The following is a 19,981-nucleotide window of genomic DNA, read 5'->3' as shown; positions in this document are numbered from 1 at the left end:
AAAGTCATAAATCAAGGCAGATGTTCCACACTGGGCCTTTAAAGGGAGAGTCTGCCCCAGCACCGACCTCACTGCTGTGATGTTTCCTTGGACCGTGTGTGTGTGTGTGTGTGTGGGTGTGTGTGTGTGTCACCCTGGAGACGGTGTGGTGTGGTGTGGTGTGTGAGGATTTCCCTGCTTCGCCCTGCCTGTGCAGACTTGTGTAAACTTGTGTGTGCGTGTGGTTGCCTTGTAATGGGAGTCCTGGGAGGTCCCCCCCCCCCCCCCCCCCCACATCCAAGCAGCACTGGCAGCCCTCATTTTCCAAGGAGTTCCCTTCATCATCCTGCTGCTCCTCACAACACAACACAACACTGCAATGACTCACACTTGCCACCGGACGGGGCCTCCAGAATTGGAATGGTTTGTTTTGTCTGTGTGCGTGTTCGTGACGTGGTAGGGTAGGCATCTCCTATGAAGCTGTAGGTAAAGCGGGAAACACCGCCATCTGTTGGTGAACACAAAATACAAACACACGACTTCACGAAGGTTTTGATCATTTGCTGTTTGTTTTTTTTCGTCAACAACGATGTTTCATGTTTTTACTTCATTTCAAAATAAAACGTCGTTGTTTTCAGTCTATTCAACTTTTTATGTATAAAACTGAATGTAGTTACCATGTGTAATTATTATGCGGTTACTGGTTAGAAAATTGTAATTAAAAAAACAAACATACAAAAGAATTCTCCTCCCGCTGGAGAAGATGCCGTGCGGGTGCCCATCGGTGACGTCGAGGCGGGCGGGGGCGCGCACGCGGCTGTCAATAGGAAATGCAGGCTGCGGCTGCTGGTGGATGCGCCCCTGCTGCTGCGACCCGCCGAACAACAAAGGAGAAACATCGCCCTTTTTTTAAAAAAATTATTGAATAGCAACGTTGACGAGGTGGCTTCATCTCGGTGACTCTGGCTACGCTTAGAGTGCATGTCCGAGCGGCGGAACCGAAGCATTCAGCTAGCCTAGCTAGGCTAACAGAGGCAGAAACCCCACCATCGGCAGCTAGCTGGCTAGGTTGGCTGGCTAGGTAGCAAAGACGCTCTAACGTCAACTAGCTGCTCGGCTAGCTGGCTAGTTGAGACGCTGTCAACACCCAATGTGAGTGCCTCGCCGATGTGAGTCGCGCATGCGCAGTAGATGCGGAAGTGATAGGCTGCTCGGCTAGCAGGCTAGCTGGTTAGCTCGCTAGTTAAGACACGGTAACGTCAACTGGCTGCTCGGCTAGCCGGCTAGTTAGCCCGCTAGCTCGCAGGACCTTCTCTCCCGGACTCGTCATCCGCCTCAGCGGCTCCTCTTCCTCGGCGTGGCCGCTCCGCCGGTGCCGGTGCCGGTGTCTTGCGGAGGTGAAGAGACTTCGCCGCCGGCTCGCAGTGGTGGCGGGGAGATGCGCCACTAGCCCCCCGCTGGCTGGCTGTCTGGGCGGATGGAACGCAGTGACACGCCGGGGTGAGTCTGACCGGGGTGAGCGCTGGAAGTTGGGTGGGCCAGGCCGTGGACGGGACCCGGCCCGCGGCCTGGTGCTCGGGGCGGTGGGGGAGGGCAGAGGGGGTGTCAGGGTTCTCTCGGAGTAAAGCCGCCGGTCCCGCGAGCCGAATCGGGAAGTGGAGGCCTCCAGGGAGGACCTGACAACACTGTGCGAGTATGGTGCCGTTAGCATTTAGCCGCCGGGAAGCTGCTTTGTCAGCAACAGCGGCGCTGCATCAGTGGCGACAGGTTCGGGGCCGGTGGTGATGATGGCGGCGACTCAGCCGGACCCCTGGCGGGGTTGTCACAACGGAGGTGCTAATTTGGCTACACACCGACTCACCTGTCGGAGAGACTGCACCTGCCGAGCCGAGGCGGAACGACGTGTTGCTATTGACATTTAAAGTCACATGTTTGGAGGGAGATGATCCGGTTTAATCCCGTCAACACGAAGGGTGTGTGTGTGTGTGTGTGTGTGTGTGTGTGTGTGTGTGTGTGTGTGTGTGTGTGTGTGTGTGTGTGTGTGTGTGTGTGTGTTGGAGTTAGATTTTCTCTAAACTGAGCTCTTTTCTACGCCAGTTTGAATGAGAAACTGGTCTCCACTGTCCTGCTTCTGTGCTGCTGCTGTGGAAAAGAGGAACTGGAGTTGGTTCAGAGTTACTCGGGTAGTCTTGCAGTTAGATATTAAAGCTCAGCTTGTGTTTTTCCACTGAGGATTTTGGACGGAATGAAATGAATCTGACGGTATTGGTTCCCTCTGTCTCTGTGTGCTTGTTTTCCTGCAGGAGCGATCTGAGCGCCTCCATGGCCGAGCTGTCCACCATGTCCACCAGGTCTCCTGCGGCGCTGGGTGACCCCCACTCAGCTCCGTCCTTTCCCCCGTCCTCCACCTCCTCCCCCCCAGCACTCCCTGCAAACAGCATCTCCTCCGCCGAGCCCGGCAGGGAAGAGGCACCGGTGGTGGTGGCGGCTGCAGTGGCGGCTCCAGCACAGGTGGGCGGGGCTTGTCCCCCTCCCACCCAGCTCACACCTCTGGGACTCCGGACGGAGGGAGTGGACGAGGCTCCGCCCCTCTCACCCTCCCCCGACTCCCAGCCTGGCCCCAACCTCTACCCCGACGTCTACGTCACCCACAACCCAGGCCCTGCCCCTGGTGATGTCAAATGGGGCCCAATCCCCGCTGGTGATGCCGATGCTGATGCTGCAGCGCCTGCGACTGCACCTGCTCCTCCTCCTCCTCCTCCTGCAGCAGCAGCAGCAGCAGCAGCAGAAGAACCTCAGCCTCCACAGCAAGCACAGCCCCCTGAAGATCAGCCCGCCGAGGCTCAGCCCCCCGAGGCTCAGCCCCCCGAGGCTCAGCCCCCCCAAGCTCAGCCCCCCCAGGCTCAGCCCCCCCAGGCTCAGCCCCTCCAAGGTCAGCCCCCTGAAGGTCAGCTCTCCCAGGCTCAGGCCCCTGAAGGTCAGCTCTCCCAGGCTCAGCCCCCCCAGGCTGGGGGTCCCCAGGAGGACGGAGCCCCTGGCACTCCGACCCTGGCGGAGCCCCCCAGCCCGACCGTTGTCCCCCTCATCCAGGAGCCGGCGCCCCCCGCCGCCCAGCCCCTCCCCCAGGCCTTCCCCAGCCCGAGGGCGAGGCCCGCCCCCGACACGCTGAGCTACCTGGAGTCGGCCAGCCTGATGTCGGGGACGCTGGAGTCGCTGTCGGGCCTGGGCGAGGACTGCAGCTCGGTGGGCTCCGACTCGGAGGTCAACGGCCTGACGATGAGACGCACTGACAAGTACGGCTTCCTGGGGGGCAGCCAGTACAGCGAGAGCGGGTGAGTCAGCTGCACGGCCAGATATTTTTGGACATCTTCCTACTGTTCTTCTTCTTCTTCCAGTTCCTTTTTCCCTGAACGCGCCTCTAAAAATGTGACAATGTAACCGTCAGTGTGTCGTCTTATTGTTACTGTAAACCGCTGAATGATTAAAATCACACTCTAGCCCCTACACCTGTACCTGTAGCGCAGTACTGACTGAGTGCCGACGGTGGCAGCGTCGCTTTCTGAACTTTCTGAAGTTTGGGGAATATTTCACAGAAAACGAAGCAGCGGAACTGAGTGGAGCTCAGCCAGCACTGCATGGCAGCACTGCAGTGATGCAGCAGCACGTGAGAGCTTTGACTGCACGGCAGCAGTTAGTGAGTCGGTTGTGCGACAGTAGAACGCAGCGGTCCAGATGGCAGCCAGTGAGGTGAAGCAGCAGTTCACAGTAGAGGCTGAGAGATGAAGAGGAAGATTTTGACCAATCGATCAAAATAATCCATAGATGAGTCGACGACACAGAAAATCATTAGTTGTAGCACTGGTGTGACGAACACGTCTGTCTGTCTGTCTGTCTGTCTGTCTGTCTGTCTGTCTGTCCTCCACTTCCTGTTGGCCATGACTCACTGAGTCTCCGTGATGTCGCCCAGCGTCTGCTCTCTTCTTCCTCCCAACAGCGCCCCCGACATGTTGAATAATTAATGCACTCATTGATTGACCATCAGCAGTGCACACTCATGGAGTCTTCTCCTCCTTCTCCTCCTTCTCCTCCTCCGCCTCCTCCTCCTTCTCCCCCTCCTCCTCCTGCTCCTTCTTCTCCTTCTCCTCCTTCTCCTCCTCCCCCTGCTCCTCCTGCTCCTCCTCCTTCTCCTCCTCCTCGCTGACAGTGAGAAGGATATGCGGGTGGAGGTGGCCCGGCAGCGGGAGGTCAAATGGTTGGACATGTTCTGCAACTGGGACAAGTGGATCAAGCAGCGCTTCCAGAAGGTACCGGCGCCGATCCGATTGTCCGCACGCACCTTCTGTCCAGAGACCCACCCGCAGACGACGAGCTGCTCGCCGTCACTCGCCCCCTGCTGGCAGCAGAGGGCGCACACAGGAGCAAAAAGACCAAGCAAACAACGTGTGTGTGTGTGTGTGTGTGTGTGTGTGTGTGTGTGTGTGTGTGTGTGTGTGTGTGTGTGTGTGTGTGTGTGTGTGTGTGTGTGTGTGTGTGTGTGTGTGTGTGCGCTGCAGGTGAAGCTGCGCTGCAGGAAGGGCATCCCCTCCTCGCTCAGAGCCAGGGCCTGGCAGATGCTGTCCAACAGCCAGGAGCTGCTGGACGCCAACCCCGGCAAGTTCCAGGTATTGTTGCCAGGAGCTAGTAGCACTCGCTGCCCACGAGGCGTAGCCAGAATAATTACAGCTGAGGTCCTTCACACCATTCAGTGGAAACACCTGCTAAGCACAACTGTACCAAACTTTAGCTTTTATTTTGTGAAAAAACTGTCATACAAACGCAGCTATCATTATATATGATGATGAGATCTACACACACACACACACACACACACACACACACACATATATATATATATACAGATCCTGCAGGGTCACTAGCAGGGTCTCCAGCAGGATCTCCAGCAGGATCTCCAGCAGGGTCTCTAGCAGGGTCACTAGCAGGGTCTCCAGCAGGGTCTCCAGCAGGGTCACTAGCAGGGACACTAGCAGGGTCACTAGCAGGGTCTCCAGCAGGGTCTCCAGCAGGATCTCCAGCAGGGTCACTAGCAGGGTCTCCAGCAGGGTCTCCAGCAGGGTCACTAGCAGGATCTCCAGCAGGATCTCCAGCAGGGTCACTAGAAGGATCTCCAGCAGGGTCTCCAGCAGGGTCTCCAGCAGGGTCTCAGCGCTCTCTCTCCTCCCTGCAGGAGCTGGAGAGGGAGCAGGGAGAAGCCAAGTGGCTGGACATCATCGAGAAGGACCTGCACCGCCAGTTCCCCTTCCACGAGATGTTTGCTGCTCGCGGCGGCCACGGGTATGTTCACACTCACACTCACACTCACACACACACACACACACACTCTAGAACTTCGGCCCCGGAGAATGGGTTTTTTGGTTGGGCTCACTAAAGAGATCCGACACGCACGCAGTGCCAGCGAGAGCAGAGATGTTTCCTCAGGAAGTGGGGCAGAGGGAGGGTGGCGGGTGCAGTTTGCTTCCTGACCACCAGGTGTCTCTGCAGGCAGCAGGATCTCTACCGGATCCTGAAGGCCTACACCGTCTACCGGCCCGACGAGGGCTACTGCCAGGCCCAGGCCCCCGTCGCCGCCGTGCTGCTCATGCACATGCCCGCCGAGGTGAAGTGGGGGGGTGCAGGGAGGAGGGGGAGGGCCTGGAGGGGGGTCGAGGGGTTCAATGGTCCATCAACTGCCCCTGGGATCCTGACGCTGGTTCCTCTGTTCTGCAGCAAGCCTTCTGGTGCCTGGTGACCATCTGTGAGAAGTACCTGCCTGGTTACTACAGCGCCGGACTGGTGAGAGCCACGCCCTCCACCGCCGTGGCCACGCCCCCACCCTCACCACCTCCTCACCGCCGGCTGCTCTGTGTTGACAGGAAGCCATCCAGCTGGACGGGGAGATCTTCTTCTCGCTGCTGCGCCGCACCTGCCCCATGGCCTACCGCCACCTCAAGAAGTTCAAGATCGACCCCATCCTCTACATGACCGAGTGGTTCATGTGCATCTTCTCACGCACGCTGCCGTGGTCCTGCGTGCTGCGGGTCTGGGACATGTTCTTCTGTGAAGGTAGAGCTCCACGGCTCCAGGCCCCCCCACCTGCCCCCTGGGACTCTCTGCAGAAGGTTCCTGGGTTGAGCTGCTGCTGCTGATGCTGATGATGATGATGATGATGATGATGATGATGGTTGTGTTCTGCAGGTGTGAAGATCATCTTCCGGGTGGGCCTGGTGCTCCTCAAGCAGATGCTGGGCTCGGTGGAGAAGCTGCGGGAGCTGCAGGGCATGTACGAGACCATGGAGCGTCTGAGGAACATCTCCCCCGATAGCATCAGGGAGGAGCTGCTGGTCCAGGAGGTGGGTCCCAGGAGGAGCTGCAGGTCCTGGCAGCCTCTCAGTGTGTCCCCCTGACCTCAGCTGACCTTAGCTGACCTCCACTGACCCCTGACCTCTGCTGACCTCCACTGACCTCATCTGACTTCCCCTGATCTCTGACCTCTCCCCCTTGTCCTCCTCAGATCGTCACTCTGCCAGTCAGTGAGTCTCTGATCGAGCGTGAGTGCGGCGTGCAGGTGAGGAAGTGGCGTGAGTCCCGTGGCGAGCTGGGCCACCAGCCGGCTCGCCGCCTCCACGGCAGCCGCGACGTCTTCCAGCAGAAGCGGCGAGCCGCCGCCATCACCTCGGGGGGCAGCTTCTCCTTCCTGGGCAGTGGCTCCGCCCCCCCGCCGGGCCCGCTGCGCTCCTCCTCCAGCCTGCTGTCGCTGCCGGGCTTCCGCCGCTCCAGGGCGCCCCTCCCCTCCCCCGCCAAGAAGGCACCCACCTTCTCCTCCTCACCCCCGCCACCCGACCCCGCCGGCCCCGCCCAGAAGCCCCCCATCCCTCCCGGGGCAGCGACCCAGAGAGCCTCCGCCGCCAACGCCAACGCAGCCGCCGCCAGCTCGCCACGTGGCCCCGTCCCCCACAATACCACGCCGGCGCCCTCGCCCAAGATCGTCTCGGAGCAGATCACGCCCACCATCCCCTCCCCCACCGCCAACAACGCCCCGCTGCCGCCCTGCGAGAAGGGGGCTGGGCCGGCGGCGGAGGAGGGGGAGGGAGGAGAAGGAGGGGAGGTGGAGGAGGAGGGGGGCAAGAAGAAGAAGAAGAGCAAGGAGGAGAAGAAGAAGGAGAAGGAGGACGAGAAGAAGAAGCTGAAGGAGAGGAAGGAGAAGGAGAAGCTGGAGAAGGAGAGAATGAAGAAGGAGAAGGAGAAGAAGAAAGGAGGGAAGAAGAAGGAGAGAGGAGGAGGAGGAGGAGGGGAAGGGGAGGAGAAGAACGGAGCGGCGGCAAAGGAGTCGGCCTAGTTCTCCTCCCGTCGGTCCAGGACAGCCGGAGGGGGACGTCAAAGGTCAAAGGTCAGTGGGACAGAGAGCCACAGAGCAGTGGGAGGAACTGGGAGGCTTCCTGCATCATTTCAAAGACTGGATCCGGTCCTGGTCCTGGTCCTGGTCCTGCATTTGTCAGAACCTGGGAGTCCTCCAGGGCCCCCAGCAGCTGCTGGTCCACTTTTAACTGGAGCTCCGCCTCCGTTCAGAGGCTTTTTACTTGTGTTTTCTAACTGACCTGCTTTTATTTGAGTCGGACTGGATGAAGGATGTGATTGGATCTGGGGGAGTGCTGCCCCCTGGAGGTCACCGTGTATTTATTATGTCGTTGGTGCTGCTCCTGCTGCTCCGCTGCTGCCGTCCTTGGCGAAGCACTTCACAGAAGGAATTAAAAGAAGAGCAGGATAAGCACTAGAGGGCACTAGAGGGCACTAGAGGGCACTAGAGGGCGACGGCGTTCTCCTCCCTCCAGGCTGCGTCCATCTCAACAACATGAAGGATTCTTCTTATGTTATTTTATTTTTTATTATTATTTTGCACTGGCCATGGTCGAACACCCCCCCCACCCACCCACCCCCAACCTGATGAAGTCATGGAAGGATGCCACCTCCCTCCCCCCCAGTAGCTTTGACCTCTGACCTTCCTTCCACTCGCTCTTCCTGTGTAATTTATGTACAAAGAGGTTAATTTAATCAAATATAGTATATTATGAATTAATATTAATTTTTATTTTCAATCAGACTTATTTTTCTATGAGCGAAAACCTGGAACAACTGGAACGGAAGCGGACGACCGCAGACTGGGAGATCTCTTCCTCCTCTTCCTCCTCCTCCTCTGTTTGTTTTTTTCTTCTTCTTCTTTGGTCTTTGCACGCCGAGTCGCCGCCGCCACGGCGTTGCCGACTCGTTGCCGACTCGTTGGCTGTTACTGAGTTTTTAACCGTAGGTCTTGGTGAGTGGCCAGTGTCTCCTCCGGTCCACCGGGGGGCAGTGTTGGCAGAAGCCGTGCTGTACAGTGACTGTGGTGTGCCCACTAACTCACTCCCACCTCTTTTACACTCAGTGTTCTGTACTGTAAGGTATTTATGCATAAAAACGTTGAAACTGCACTGAACCCCATCGGTATTTACCGTGAATAGCGCCCCCTAGTTAGTTAGTTGGTTCATACCATTTGATGGCAAAAAAAAAATGTAAATGGCAAAAAAAAAAGACTAAAAACAAAGAGCTCCTCATAGATAGCTAGGCGGAGGTGTAGCGGGACTGTGTGTCGTCGTGGTTGTTCTTCAGGCCTCTGTGATCGTCTCGTCATGCCTGTCGTTGTGTAGGGACCTCGCTGACAAGCCACCGTCAACACATCTATGCAAAACACAGCGGCGACAACGCCCCCCCCCCCCCGAGTGATACGCGGCGTTCGGCCTCTTTGTTGGTCGTGTCGAGATTTAGAGAAGAAAACTCAAAGACCACCTGGTGGCGCTGAGCTGCTCGGACACAGACCACCACCACCACCACCACCATGATGATGGTGGTGGTGGTGGTCCAGGAGCGACGCTTCCTGTCGTCTCCGACCCCCTGGAAAAAGTCTAGTTGTCGCCCTCTGATACGCCGTTGCGTCTTTTTTTTTGTTGGAAGTTTACACGTGGTTTGCAGAAGTGAAGTGGAATCATTAGCTCATTAATTCATTCCTTCAGAGCTACAGCTGATGTATTTAACTGATGACCATGATGATGATGATGAAGACGTTTGTGATGAATAATAAACCGTAATATATGAGATGGTTGTGGTGTGGCTCACTGTGGCCCTGCGGGAGGAGCTGCTGCTGAAGAAGCAGAGGCTTCAGAGGCTGAAGGAGCTCCAGAGGCTCTGGAGTCTCTGGAGCTCCAGCGGCTGCAGGAGCTCCAGAGGCTCCAGCAGCTGCAGGAGCTCCAGAGGCTCCAGCAGCTGCAGGAGCTCCAGAGACTCCAGAGGCTGCAGGAGCTCCAGAGACTCCAGCAGCTGCAGGAGCTCCAGAGACTCCAGAGGCTGCAGGAGCTCCAGAGACTCCAGAGGCTGCAGGAGCTCCAGAGACTCCAGCGGCTGCAGGAGTTCCAGAGACTCCAGCGGCTGCAGGAGCTCCAGAGACTCCAGCAGCTGCAGGAGCTCCAGAGGCTCCAGCAGCTGCAGGAGCTCCAGAGACTCCAGAGGCTGCAGGAGCTCCAGAGGCTCCAGCAGCTGCAGGAGCTCCAGAGACTCCAGAGGCTGCAGGAGCTCCAGAGGCTCCAGCGGCTGCAGGAGCTCCAGAGGCTCCAGCGGCTGCAGGAGCTCCAGAGACTCCAGCGGCTGCAGGAGCTCCAGAGGCTCCAGCGGCTGCAGGAGCTCCAGAGGCTCCAGCAGCTGCAGGAGCTCCAGAGACTCCAGAGGCTGCAGGAGCTCCAGAGGCTCCAGCAGCTGCAGGAGCTCCAGAGACTCCAGAGGCTGCAGGAGCTCCAGAGACTCCAGAGGCTGCAGGAGCTCCAGAGACTCCAGCGGCTGCAGGAGTTCCAGAGGCTCCAGCAGCTGCAGGAGCTCCAGAGGCTCCAGCAGCTGCAGGAGCTCCAGAGACTCCAGAGGCTGCAGGAGCTCCAGAGACTCCAGCAGCTGCAGGAGCTCCAGAGACTCCAGAGGCTGCAGGAGCTCCAGAGACTCCAGAGGCTGCAGGAGCTCCAGAGACTCCAGCGGCTGCAGGAGTTCCAGAGGCTCCAGCAGCTGCAGGAGCTCCAGAGGCTCCAGCAGCTGCAGGAGCTCCAGAGACTCCAGCAGCTGCAGGAGTTCCAGAGACTCCAGAGGCTCCAGCTGGTCAGACTCTCGTCTCTGATGTCCAAACAACACAGCAAGAAAAAAACCCAGAAGATTCAACAGATTTCAGTTTTATCAAAGAGTAAAAATCACAAATGAATCAAAAACACATTCAAAGGTTCTGCTTGTTCCCTGTGTTTGCGCTGCGATGACATCATCGTGGTGCTCGCACTCCTATTGGTTGTTCCTCAGATGCTGAGCGAGGCTGCGGCGCTCAGCCCAGGAAGGTGGACATGAAGACGCTGGTGTCCAAGTTGAGGGTCGCGTGCCACCAGCGGTCGGGGAAGTAGATCACCTGGAAGAGAGCAGGTACACTCACTTCCTGGTGACAGGCTGCCACTTCCTGCTCGGGGGGGAGAGGAGGGGAGCGTGGGCTTGTGCTCACCTCTCCAGGGTGGACTGTGCACTCCAGTGGCGCCTCCTGCTGGCACAGGTGGGGGTAGGTGTGGTTCAGCCAGGACAGGGTGGTGCTGTTGGGGTGGAAGTGTGGCTCCTGGTCTGGAGGGTAGAAGAACCAGCGCTGCAGCAGCAGCAGGAAGTCAATGAAGCTGTGAAGAAGATCTGAAGGATGTCTGAAGGTCACGGTGGAGATGATGGATCACCTTTCTGCCGTGGATGACCTCAGCGAAGCCCGGGCCATGCCAGTGGAAGGGGACGCCAGTTCCTGGACCTGGGGGGAAGCAGGGTCACAGTGGTCAACATCTACTCATCTTCACCTCCAAGGTCTTCTCAGCAGGAGGCTCCTCCACAGCCAGGAACCCCAAGAGCCAATCAGGCAGCAACAGAGTTCAGTTTCTTTTACAAATCAATTAAAACACAAATGACATTCGATCCAAGTATGTTTGTAAAAAATAGGACTCCAAGAAGCCAATGAACAGGAAGCTTATGAAGAGGAACCCAGACACACCCACAGACGGGGGCGGAGCCAGCATTTTAAGCTTGGAGCTGGTTTGAACTGAAGTTGCTAAGTAATTAATTAGAGAGACAGATCGATGTACCAAACTACACTGGAATGACAGGGAAAAAAATTCCACTACAAATCTGCAGTACCTCGAGTGTCCACTGGGAAAAACAATCCGTCTCTCACCTGCAATTCCGAAGCTGTAGGCGGTGCTGGTGTGCGGGAAGGTGTAGGGCGGAGCCTCGTACTGGTCAAACAAGCTCTGCCACTCGCTCACGTTGTTCCCTCCGAAGAAGTAGAGCGTCTCTGCAGGGGAGGGAGGGAGACCACCACAGTCAGCTGTCACTTCCTGTCACCTGACCTCCACCCGGCCGTCGGCTCCACCCACCGCTGCCCAGGGCGCCGGCCGCCTGGGGTCGCAGGAGCTGCTGCACGTACTCCCTGAAGGCCACGCGCACTGGAGGACAGGGAGGGAAGAGACGGTGAGTGCACACAGTGAGGTGCAAGGACTTTACTTTGACCTCTGACATTTGTACACAGATATCTGTACTTCAGCTTCCTCACATGAGACAAACACGCTGGTTACACACTGCTTGATTCTAGTTGCTGTTGCTGGAAGTGAGGTCAGTTCAGCTCTGCTGCTGTGTGGCCCAATGTGAAAGTGGATATTTTAGACACAGGAAGTTATTTTAGAGGAGCTCGGCTTTGAGGTCAAAGTTCAGACTGTTAGAAAAAGTGTCAACATCCAATAATGTCTCACTGGTCAGAAGTGTGACTGATGACCGTCTGCCTGAGCTGCAGTTGACAAAGAGAAAACGGCTATAGTGTTCAAAATGATCCAGATGCTCATCCTGACCTCTGACCTCTGGTCAGCTCAGTCCAGATTACTTTGTCGCAGCTTTTTAATTCTTGCTAAATTATCAGCAAATGTGATCGTTTAATTAATCGATGTAATGAAAACAGAGTCACGTCTTGACTTCCGTTCACTTCAGAAGCTGAACTGTGCCACTGTGACCTCGAGCAGCGGAGCCACTGACCTTTCCTGTAGGAGAAGGTGTTGGCCGTGCTCAGCTCCACCTTGCGATCTCCAAACGCCGCCAGCAGCTTGGACTTGGAGCACAGCGAGCGGAACTTCTGGATGGAAACGCAGAGAAAAGAGCCGAGGTTAAGGAAGAGGAAACGGGAAGTGGCGAGAAAACAACCTGATGGTGGACGTTGAGGAACAGAGATGACTTGAGTGCACAGGTCAGGTGTTTTCTGGAGGTTGTGTGGTTGTTGTTGTTGTGTTGAAGCAGTTTGGTCCCAGTCAGAACCAGCGAGCTCACCGTGTTGTCCGTCAGACCTCGGAGGATCACCGGTCTGCTGTAGGCGTATCTGCAAAGAATACAGAGGCAGGTTTAGTCGTGTGTGTGTGTGTGAGAGTGTGTGTGTGTGTGTGTGTGAGAGTGAGAGTGAGTGAGAGAGAGAGAGAGAGAGAGAGAGACTGGTGTCGGCACCTTTCAGTGAACTGCTGGTAGGAGAGCTGAGTGGCTTCCCACACGTCGATGGTACACGGACCTTCATCCTGCAGCCTGGACTCAGGGTACAGGGACCTGGGGTGAACACACACACACAGTGAGTGTGGTTCCTCTCCCATGGAGACCTGCTGGTTCTCCTGCTTCACCACTCACTGACTCACTGCTGGTTCTGCTGCTGAACCAGGAGCTGGTTGGGACCAGAGGCGGAGCCAGAGGGTGTGTCCAGAGCAGCACTGGCTAACCCTCAAATCTGATTGGACACCACCATTGACCCCCCCCCCCCCCCCCCCCCCGCCGTACTAATGGACGACAACATGTTTCAAATTCAATATGATAATCGATATTTTTGGCGTCAATATTGCGATATCGTCATTTTTTCTATAAATAAAAAGTAAAAAAATCACAAAACACACGTGGCCGGTCATATTTATGACAAAAAAAATTAAAAACAGTTACAGAAAATGTTTAAAGTGCTATAAATGAAAAAGATAAATCATAAATGTCAATCAATAAAACACTCGGGCTCTGGAAGTGAGCCCGAGGTCAAAGGTCAGAGTGAGTGAGCTGCTGAGGAGCTGCTCTGGACCAATGGGAACTCTGGCAGGTGTTGCCAGCAGGTGACATTAGTAACACACAGGTGGAACTGTGACGATATTCAGATATATCAGTTTTTATTTTATTTTATTTTTTCGAGAAACGTGAGCGGAATGTGGAGCAGGAAGTTCGGTCGGACTCACCAGCCGGCCTCGTCCTCCGCCGGTTCCGCCGCGGTCGGCACGGCGGCGACGTAGAGCAGCAGGAGTAGGTGACTTCCGGTCAGTATGCCGCCGAGCCGCTCCATCCGACCGACCGTCCGCCGAACCTGAGCTCAGCAGGTGGAGGAGCCGACCTGAGGAAGAAGATCGATCCTCTTCATCTCCCGGCGGAGAGACAGTGAACCGCTGCAGCACCGCCTCGGCGCTTCCGGGTTGGCCAGCCAATCAGCAAGCGCCACATTCACACGTGGTCCGTTGCCGTCCAATGGAAGGGCTTTTCTTTTTACGGTAGTTCCAATTTTCTTCGTACTGCGATTTTTTGACTTCTGCAAATCATTTTTATTGATAATGTACTGATTTAAATTATTATTATTATTATTATTATTATTATTATTATTATTATTATTATTGTCAATAATAATAATAATATCTTGTTTTTTTTCCTTTTATACCCTACAAATATTTTTTTTTATTGCCTTATTTCTTTTAATTAATATAATTTTCCATGTTTTGCACTATACAGTTGCTATAATTATGCAAATTTCCCCAATGTGTTCAAACTTCAATGATTTATCTGACATCAGTGTTAAGGAAATAAAATATTTATTTGACAATAAAAAGAAATATACCAAGTGAATCTGGTGCAATGTAACAAAAAAAGACATAAAGACACAGAGACACATGTTGCTCCAGTCCATGACCTCTGACCTCCGAACTCAGTGCAGGTGTTATGGGTCCATGCAGTCACCCTTCACAGATTTACACTTCTGCTTGTTTTGTTTTAGCTGTTTTGTTATGATTCAGTGGCTGCGTGTCATCGTGTTAAATTGAGCAAAACATTTCCATATATACATCAAATGAATCAATGTACAGATTTAAATCTACATTGTAGATCTGATTATTTACAGGGTTACATGCCTGCTGTAAGATTTTGTTAAATAAAAAAAGAAGATTAGGAAAATAAATCAATATATCGTTTATCAAAAAAATAATCTTTCATATGATTATTCAAAGTGGCTACATGTCACTTTGAATTTTATTTCCTTCAAATGCTAATGTGTTTTCCCCTTCATTCACAGCATATCACCACATCCTCAGTCACTTACGCAGCCAAATCTGAGAAATTCCTCAAAGTTTTTCATTCTCAGAATTTATTTTTTATTTTTTATTTTTTTTTATTTTTTACACTTTTTTTCTTCATTTTCTAAATAGCAGTGTGACGAGGTGCCGTCTCTCGGAGGGCAGTGATGGCGGCGACGTGCTGCAGCTCACTAGGAGAGGATGCAGAGGGAGAAGACGGCCTGCAGGACGGTGAGCAGCAGCAGCGTGGCGCCGCCGCAGTTCAGCGGGGCGCCGCCAGTAGAGGATCCTTGGACGTCCAAGAAGCCGGCCACGCTGCTGCCGCCGATTCTGTCGCTGATCCACGTCTGGTACCGAGACACTCGGGTGTAGACTCCCGGCCGGTTGGGCTGAGCGCAGCCCTCGCCGAAGCTCACCACGCCGCCCTGCACCCACTTGGTGCTGTTTTTAATCACCAGGGGGCCGCCGGAGTCGCCCTGGACAGCACAACCAAGGTCAGCTGACACTCACTCAGCCAATCACAGCAGTCACACAATGTCTGACACGTAATCAGATATCTGACAGATGTTACAGAAGTTATTTATATCTATATCTATATATATATATATATATATATATATATATATATATATATATATATATATATATGTGTGTGTGTATATATGTGTGTGTGTATATACATATATATATATATATACATATAAGTATATACACATATACATGTGTGTCGTTCACGCCCTCCCCTGGTGGTCAGGGAGGGTGTTGTTCACGCCCTCCCTGACCACCAGGTGTCATCACAGCTTGGGCCTGCACTCACCCGATGTCCCGCCCTCCCGACTTCCTGAGCCCACAGGAAGCTGTTGTCACTTTGAGCTCACTCACCTGGCACGAGTCCCTCCCTCCCTCGGTCAGACCGGCACACAGCATGTTGGCGGTGAGGGTCGAGTAGACGGCGCTGCAGGCGCTGGTGGACACGATGGGAACGCTGACTTCCTGCAGCGTTCCAGGGAACGGCAGGGGAACTGTGCGGGCAGACACACCAAGGCAGCGTTAGAGAACTGCCTCCACCTCTGAGTCGGGAACCAGGAAACAGTGAACGGGCCAATTCTTCGCAATAAGCCAAAGTATTTTGATGGCCATACAGGTGTGGCCATCTACCTGAGACTCTACCTGAACCTGTTCTGCACCACATCGCAGAACAGGTTCAGGTACAGCCGCAACTGGTTCAACCCAAAGAATCCCTTTCAGGTCAGCTGAGTTGCTGAGTCACTGAGTCACGTTGACGACGGTCCGAGATAATGAGAACACAAAGACCGAGGAGGAAGCAGATTCCAGAGTTGAACCCTCGTGGAAAGAACAGAGCAGGAAACCAGTTTGAAAAAATAAAATCACGTGGTTTAAACCCGAGTGCCAAAGTCCTGAGTGGAGTGTAATTACACCGCAACCTGAGTGGCAATAAAAGCACAACTGCTGCTACGGCACCTCTCTGTCTCACCTCCAGACTGGATGGTCCCCCATCCGGTGACCCAGACGTCGGTGCCGGCGCCGAAGGTGCTGCCGGACGCCGCCAGGCACACGGGAACGATGAAGTTGGTGAAGGTGACGGCAGAGGAGAGCCTCAGCAGGCAGATGTCGTTGTCGAAGGTGTTGGCGTTGTAGTCGGCGTGGCGGAGGATCTCGGTCACGGTCCTGGACTCCTCGTTGAGGTTGAGGGACTGCTGGGTCAGCCGGCCCATGTAGACAATCAGGTTTGTGGTGCTGAGGCTGGGGGAGGGGGGGGGGGGGTGCAAGAGGTCAAAGAAGTCACAGAGAGTCGCAGATTCCAACCCCTGGCTAAAGTTTGGAGCAGGACGCCAAGGCGGAACCCTGGAGGCGGAGCCACCGGGTCCAAACCGGCTCCGACTGACTCCAAGCAGCCCGGCCAGTGACGATGACATTTGAACAATTGAACCCGGTGGCACCACATTGTTTACATTTCAAATTGCAGCTAAATCTTCACATTCTGCTTCAGTCATGGTGGGTTTGCTGTCCGGGTTGAGTTCAGTCTGTAAGGTTCTCAGGGCTTCTTATCCAATCACAGGAGACCTACGTGTGACGGTCAGCGTAAAGCAGCCAGCTGGTCTGGCATCGCATAGTCGAGATCTGATTGGCTGTGGCAACGGTCGGTGGTGCGTTCGCTGTCCGCTATGTGGGTTCTGCTGGTCTAACAGGGCTAGCTGAAATATGATTGGATAAAACCTCTACAGTAATATACGACAACGGAACCAAGTGGATATTATGTGATGTGAAAGAAGAACAAGTTAATTATCATATTTACAGCAAACTGTACTTTTCTAAGTGTTTTGAGGCCAGCAGAGAAGACCTAGCTGGCCCTGACGGCGCCCCCTACTGGCAGCCGGTCAGCGATCACCCAGGCTGAGTGACAGCTGCCGCTAGCGCTTCATCACGGGAGCCGAGATCGCCAGTAGCTGGGCGGTTGTGGCGTGTGACGGGTTGGAGGGTCAGGGGTCAGGGGTCAGTCAGCGCTCACCTCTCGAAGCAGTGGGCGGCGGTCAAGACCCATTGACTGCTGATGAGGGAGCCGCCGCAGAAGTGGCTCCCGCTGCGGTGCAGGCTGACCTGCCAGGGCCAGTCGCCAGCTGTGGCGTCGGCCCCGCCCACAATCCGAGAGTTGAGTGGCGCCATGCCGCAAACTGGGGGGGGGGGGGGCAGAGAGTGGGAGTGGTTAGCGGCTGTGTGAGGGGGGTTGGAACCATTCGGCCTTTATTCTTTGAAAGAGGACGTCAAGAGACAAGAGGTGACGAGGGGGGGGAACTCACCTTCGAACTGCGAGTCTCCCCCTGTGGCGGAGGAGAGAAAGACAACCAGTGTGTTAGTGTCGAGAAACCCCGAGCGTCACGACAGCTAGCGGCTACTAGCTACTAGCAACACTAGCATCAATATACCGCGTCGTCCACTGTCCATTAACTAGTATTCGTAGGTTGGAGGAGTATTTGCACACCGGTGCTGTTGTGTAATATGAATGTGGGTGGAGCTCTCTCTAAACCAAACACATTCATTCAATTCAATTCGTCTTCTGTTCTGTACTCCGTGTCACAGGCTTGCTTTTTTTTTGTTTGTTCTTTGCTGTAGCCAATCCCAGCTGTCTGAGCTGGAAGGCGGAAGGCGGGGCTACACACCTGGACAGATGTGGAGAAATTTCACTCACACAAATCCAAACTGACAATTCAGGGTCCCCAGTGGTTGCCAGCGATCCCAAAGGGTTGTGTGTAAGTGTGTCTTTCTCTGTGGCAACTACAATAAACTGGCCACCTGTCCAGGTGCGTAGCCCCGCCTTCCACCACAGGACAGCTGGGATTGGCTACGGCAAAAAAACCAAAAAACAAAACAAAAACCAAACCTGTGACACTGAGTACTGGAGGAAACCTGAACAGAAGAGGACTCGAATTGAATAAATCTGAGTGTTGTTATCAAGCAAAGAGAGCTCCAGCCAATCAAAACACCCACCACCACCTCCTGCTGGCTGTGAGGCCACGGTGCCGACTGCCTGCTGCACCAAATTCAATGCTATCAACATCGCTATTTTTATTATGCTCCCACCGTCTCATAAAACGTCCACATGACAAATAACACGTCCACAACATCCCATAACCAATACGGAAATAGGGAAATCAAATGTGTGCCAGGTGTTACACACACACACACACACACTTTACGCACACATTTGTGTTTGTGTACATATATATATATATATATATATATATATATATATATATATATATATATATATATATATATATATATACATATATATATATATATATATATATATGTATATATATATATATGTATATATATATACATATATACATATATGTATGTATATGTACATATATATATATATATATATATATATATATATATATATACATATATATATATATATATGTATATATATATATATATATATATACATATATATATATATATATGTATATATGTATATATATATATATATATATATACATATATATATATATATATGTATATATGTATATATATATACATATATACATATATGTATGTATATGTACATATATATATATATATATATATATATATATATATGTACATATACATACATATATGTATATATGTATATATATATACATATATATATATATATATATATATATATATATATATATATATATATATATATATATATATATATACATATATATATATATATATATATATATGTATATATATATATATGTATATATATATACATATATACATATATGTATGTATATGTACATATATATATATATATATATATATATATATATATATACATATATATATATATATATGTATATATATATATATATATATATACATATATATATATATATATGTATATATGTATATATATATATATATATATATACATATATATATATATATATGTATATATGTATATATATATACATATATACATATATGTATGTATATGTACATATATATATATATATATATATATATATATATATACATATATATATATATATATATATGTATATATATATATATATATATATATATACATATATATATGTATATATGTATATATATATACATATATACATATATGTATGTATATGTACATATATATATATATATATATATATATATATATATATATACATATATATATATATATATGTATATATATATATATATATACATATATATATATATATATGTATATATATATATATATATACATATATATATATATATATGTATGTATACAGTACACACCTGTGCTTACCTGTCCCTGTGTGGTTGGATGTTACACGTTACTGTTTTTCACCGTCCAAAACAAAATTTCGTTTGGCCAAAAGTTTCAAAATTCAAATTCATGCTCAAATTGACAAAACGACAGCGCTGACCCCGGTGATGAAATGAAGACATTTGCAGATGACTCGGAAAGGAATTTGCAAGCCAAATGCAGCTCAGCGACTCCCGATTGTTCTCTGTGTGTGACGTCAAACCCAGCAACTGGATTTTCACGTCTGACCCAGAGCCTCGTCGCCTGCCGCACCCGTTCACCTGCGGCTGGCTGTGTGTCCTGCCGGGTCGCCCAGCCGCTGGCGAATCATTAATCGGTGAGCCGGCGGTGAAGCGTGAGGGACTCACCTGGGAGCAGCAGCAGCAGCAGCAGCGTGGTGGTGGTGGTGGTGGTGGCGGGCAGGTGGACCTTCATCCTGGCAGTCTGTGAGGTGGCCGGAGGAGCTGAGGAGGTGTTGTGGCGCCCGGAGCTGCTGCCTTTGCGTTATAGCCGCCGCCAGCAGGTCACAATGGGTCACGCCCTCCTCCCCTCCTCCCTCCTCTACACTTCTTCCTCCTTGACTCCTCCCTCCACTGCACTTCTTCCCCCTTGGCTCCTCCCTCCTCTGCACTTCTTCCCCCTTGGCTCCTCCCTCCTCTACACTTCTTCCTCCTTGACTCCTCCCTCCTCTGCACTTCTTCCCCCTTGG

At 52.1% G+C, this 19,981-nt stretch overlaps 3 protein-coding genes across 3 annotated transcripts; 1 reads left to right on the top strand and 2 right to left on the bottom strand.

The window, feature by feature from the left end:
- Window positions 1-786: 786 nt before the first annotated feature.
- tbc1d10b (TBC1 domain family, member 10b) lies at window positions 787-9,141 on the top strand. The gene is given in 10 exon segments (XM_076016984.1): window positions 787-1,479; window positions 2,283-3,315; window positions 4,191-4,283; window positions 4,533-4,640; window positions 5,204-5,310; window positions 5,518-5,632; window positions 5,743-5,808; window positions 5,889-6,078; window positions 6,211-6,365; window positions 6,527-9,141. Coding segments are annotated over 10 exon segments (2,715 nt in total). The 5' UTR covers window positions 787-1,456; the 3' UTR covers window positions 7,352-9,141.
- A 1,096-nt stretch (window positions 9,142-10,237) lies between these two features.
- On the bottom strand, window positions 10,238-13,547 carry jmjd8 (jumonji domain containing 8). Its single transcript, XM_076016985.1, has 9 exons — window positions 13,338-13,547; window positions 12,580-12,675; window positions 12,409-12,457; window positions 12,121-12,217; window positions 11,472-11,540; window positions 11,270-11,389; window positions 10,785-10,852; window positions 10,568-10,702; window positions 10,238-10,477 (listed from the first exon to the last, which is right to left on the bottom strand). The coding sequence occupies exons 1-9, from the start codon at window positions 13,439-13,441 to the stop codon at window positions 10,397-10,399; spliced, it is 819 nt and encodes a 272-aa protein (XP_075873100.1). The 5' UTR covers window positions 13,442-13,547; the 3' UTR covers window positions 10,238-10,396.
- Window positions 13,548-13,941: 394 nt separating this feature from the next.
- Window positions 13,942-19,768, bottom strand: LOC142882319 (serine protease 33-like). The gene is made up of 6 exons (XM_076017000.1): window positions 19,641-19,768; window positions 17,255-17,275; window positions 16,966-17,128; window positions 15,931-16,199; window positions 15,318-15,457; window positions 13,942-14,911 (listed from the first exon to the last, which is right to left on the bottom strand). The coding sequence occupies exons 1-6, from the start codon at window positions 19,705-19,707 to the stop codon at window positions 14,627-14,629; spliced, it is 945 nt and encodes a 314-aa protein (XP_075873115.1). The 5' UTR covers window positions 19,708-19,768; the 3' UTR covers window positions 13,942-14,626.
- Between the last annotated feature and the right edge of the window lie 213 nt (window positions 19,769-19,981).

The sequence above is a fragment of the Nelusetta ayraudi genome, unplaced genomic scaffold, assembly GCF_046127955.1.
Source record: "Nelusetta ayraudi isolate G7.1 ecotype Tasmania unplaced genomic scaffold, CSIRO-AGI_Nayr_v1 ptg000256l, whole genome shotgun sequence".
NCBI classification, from domain to species: domain Eukaryota; kingdom Metazoa; phylum Chordata; class Actinopteri; order Tetraodontiformes; family Monacanthidae; genus Nelusetta; species Nelusetta ayraudi.
The sequence above is the reverse complement of the archived record's forward strand: the minus strand, read 5'-3'. Positions and strand labels throughout refer to the sequence as shown.

Excerpts from the sequence above, each read along its gene's own strand:
- jmjd8 (XM_076016985.1), bottom strand. The coding sequence starts at position 13,441 with ATGGAGCGGCTCGGCGGCATACTGACCGGAAGTCACCTACTCCTGCTG. Across the intron at positions 11,541-12,120 it reads CACCTTCTCCTACAGGAAAG|TGCGCGTGGCCTTCAGGGAG; the intron begins GTCAGTGGCTCC and ends CCTGTCCTCCAG. Across the intron at positions 10,703-10,784 it reads AGGTCATCCACGGCAGAAAG|CGCTGGTTCTTCTACCCTCC; the intron begins GTGATCCATCAT and ends CTGCTGCTGCAG.
- LOC142882319 (XM_076017000.1), bottom strand. The coding sequence starts at position 19,707 with ATGAAGGTCCACCTGCCCGCCACCACCACCACCACCACCACGCTGCTG. Across the intron at positions 15,458-15,930 it reads GGGGACCATCCAGTCTGGAG|TTCCCCTGCCGTTCCCTGGA; the intron begins GTGAGACAGAGA and ends CTGCCCGCACAG. Across the intron at positions 14,912-15,317 it reads GAGGGAGGGACTCGTGCCAG|GGCGACTCCGGCGGCCCCCT; the intron begins GTGAGTGAGCTC and ends TGTGCTGTCCAG.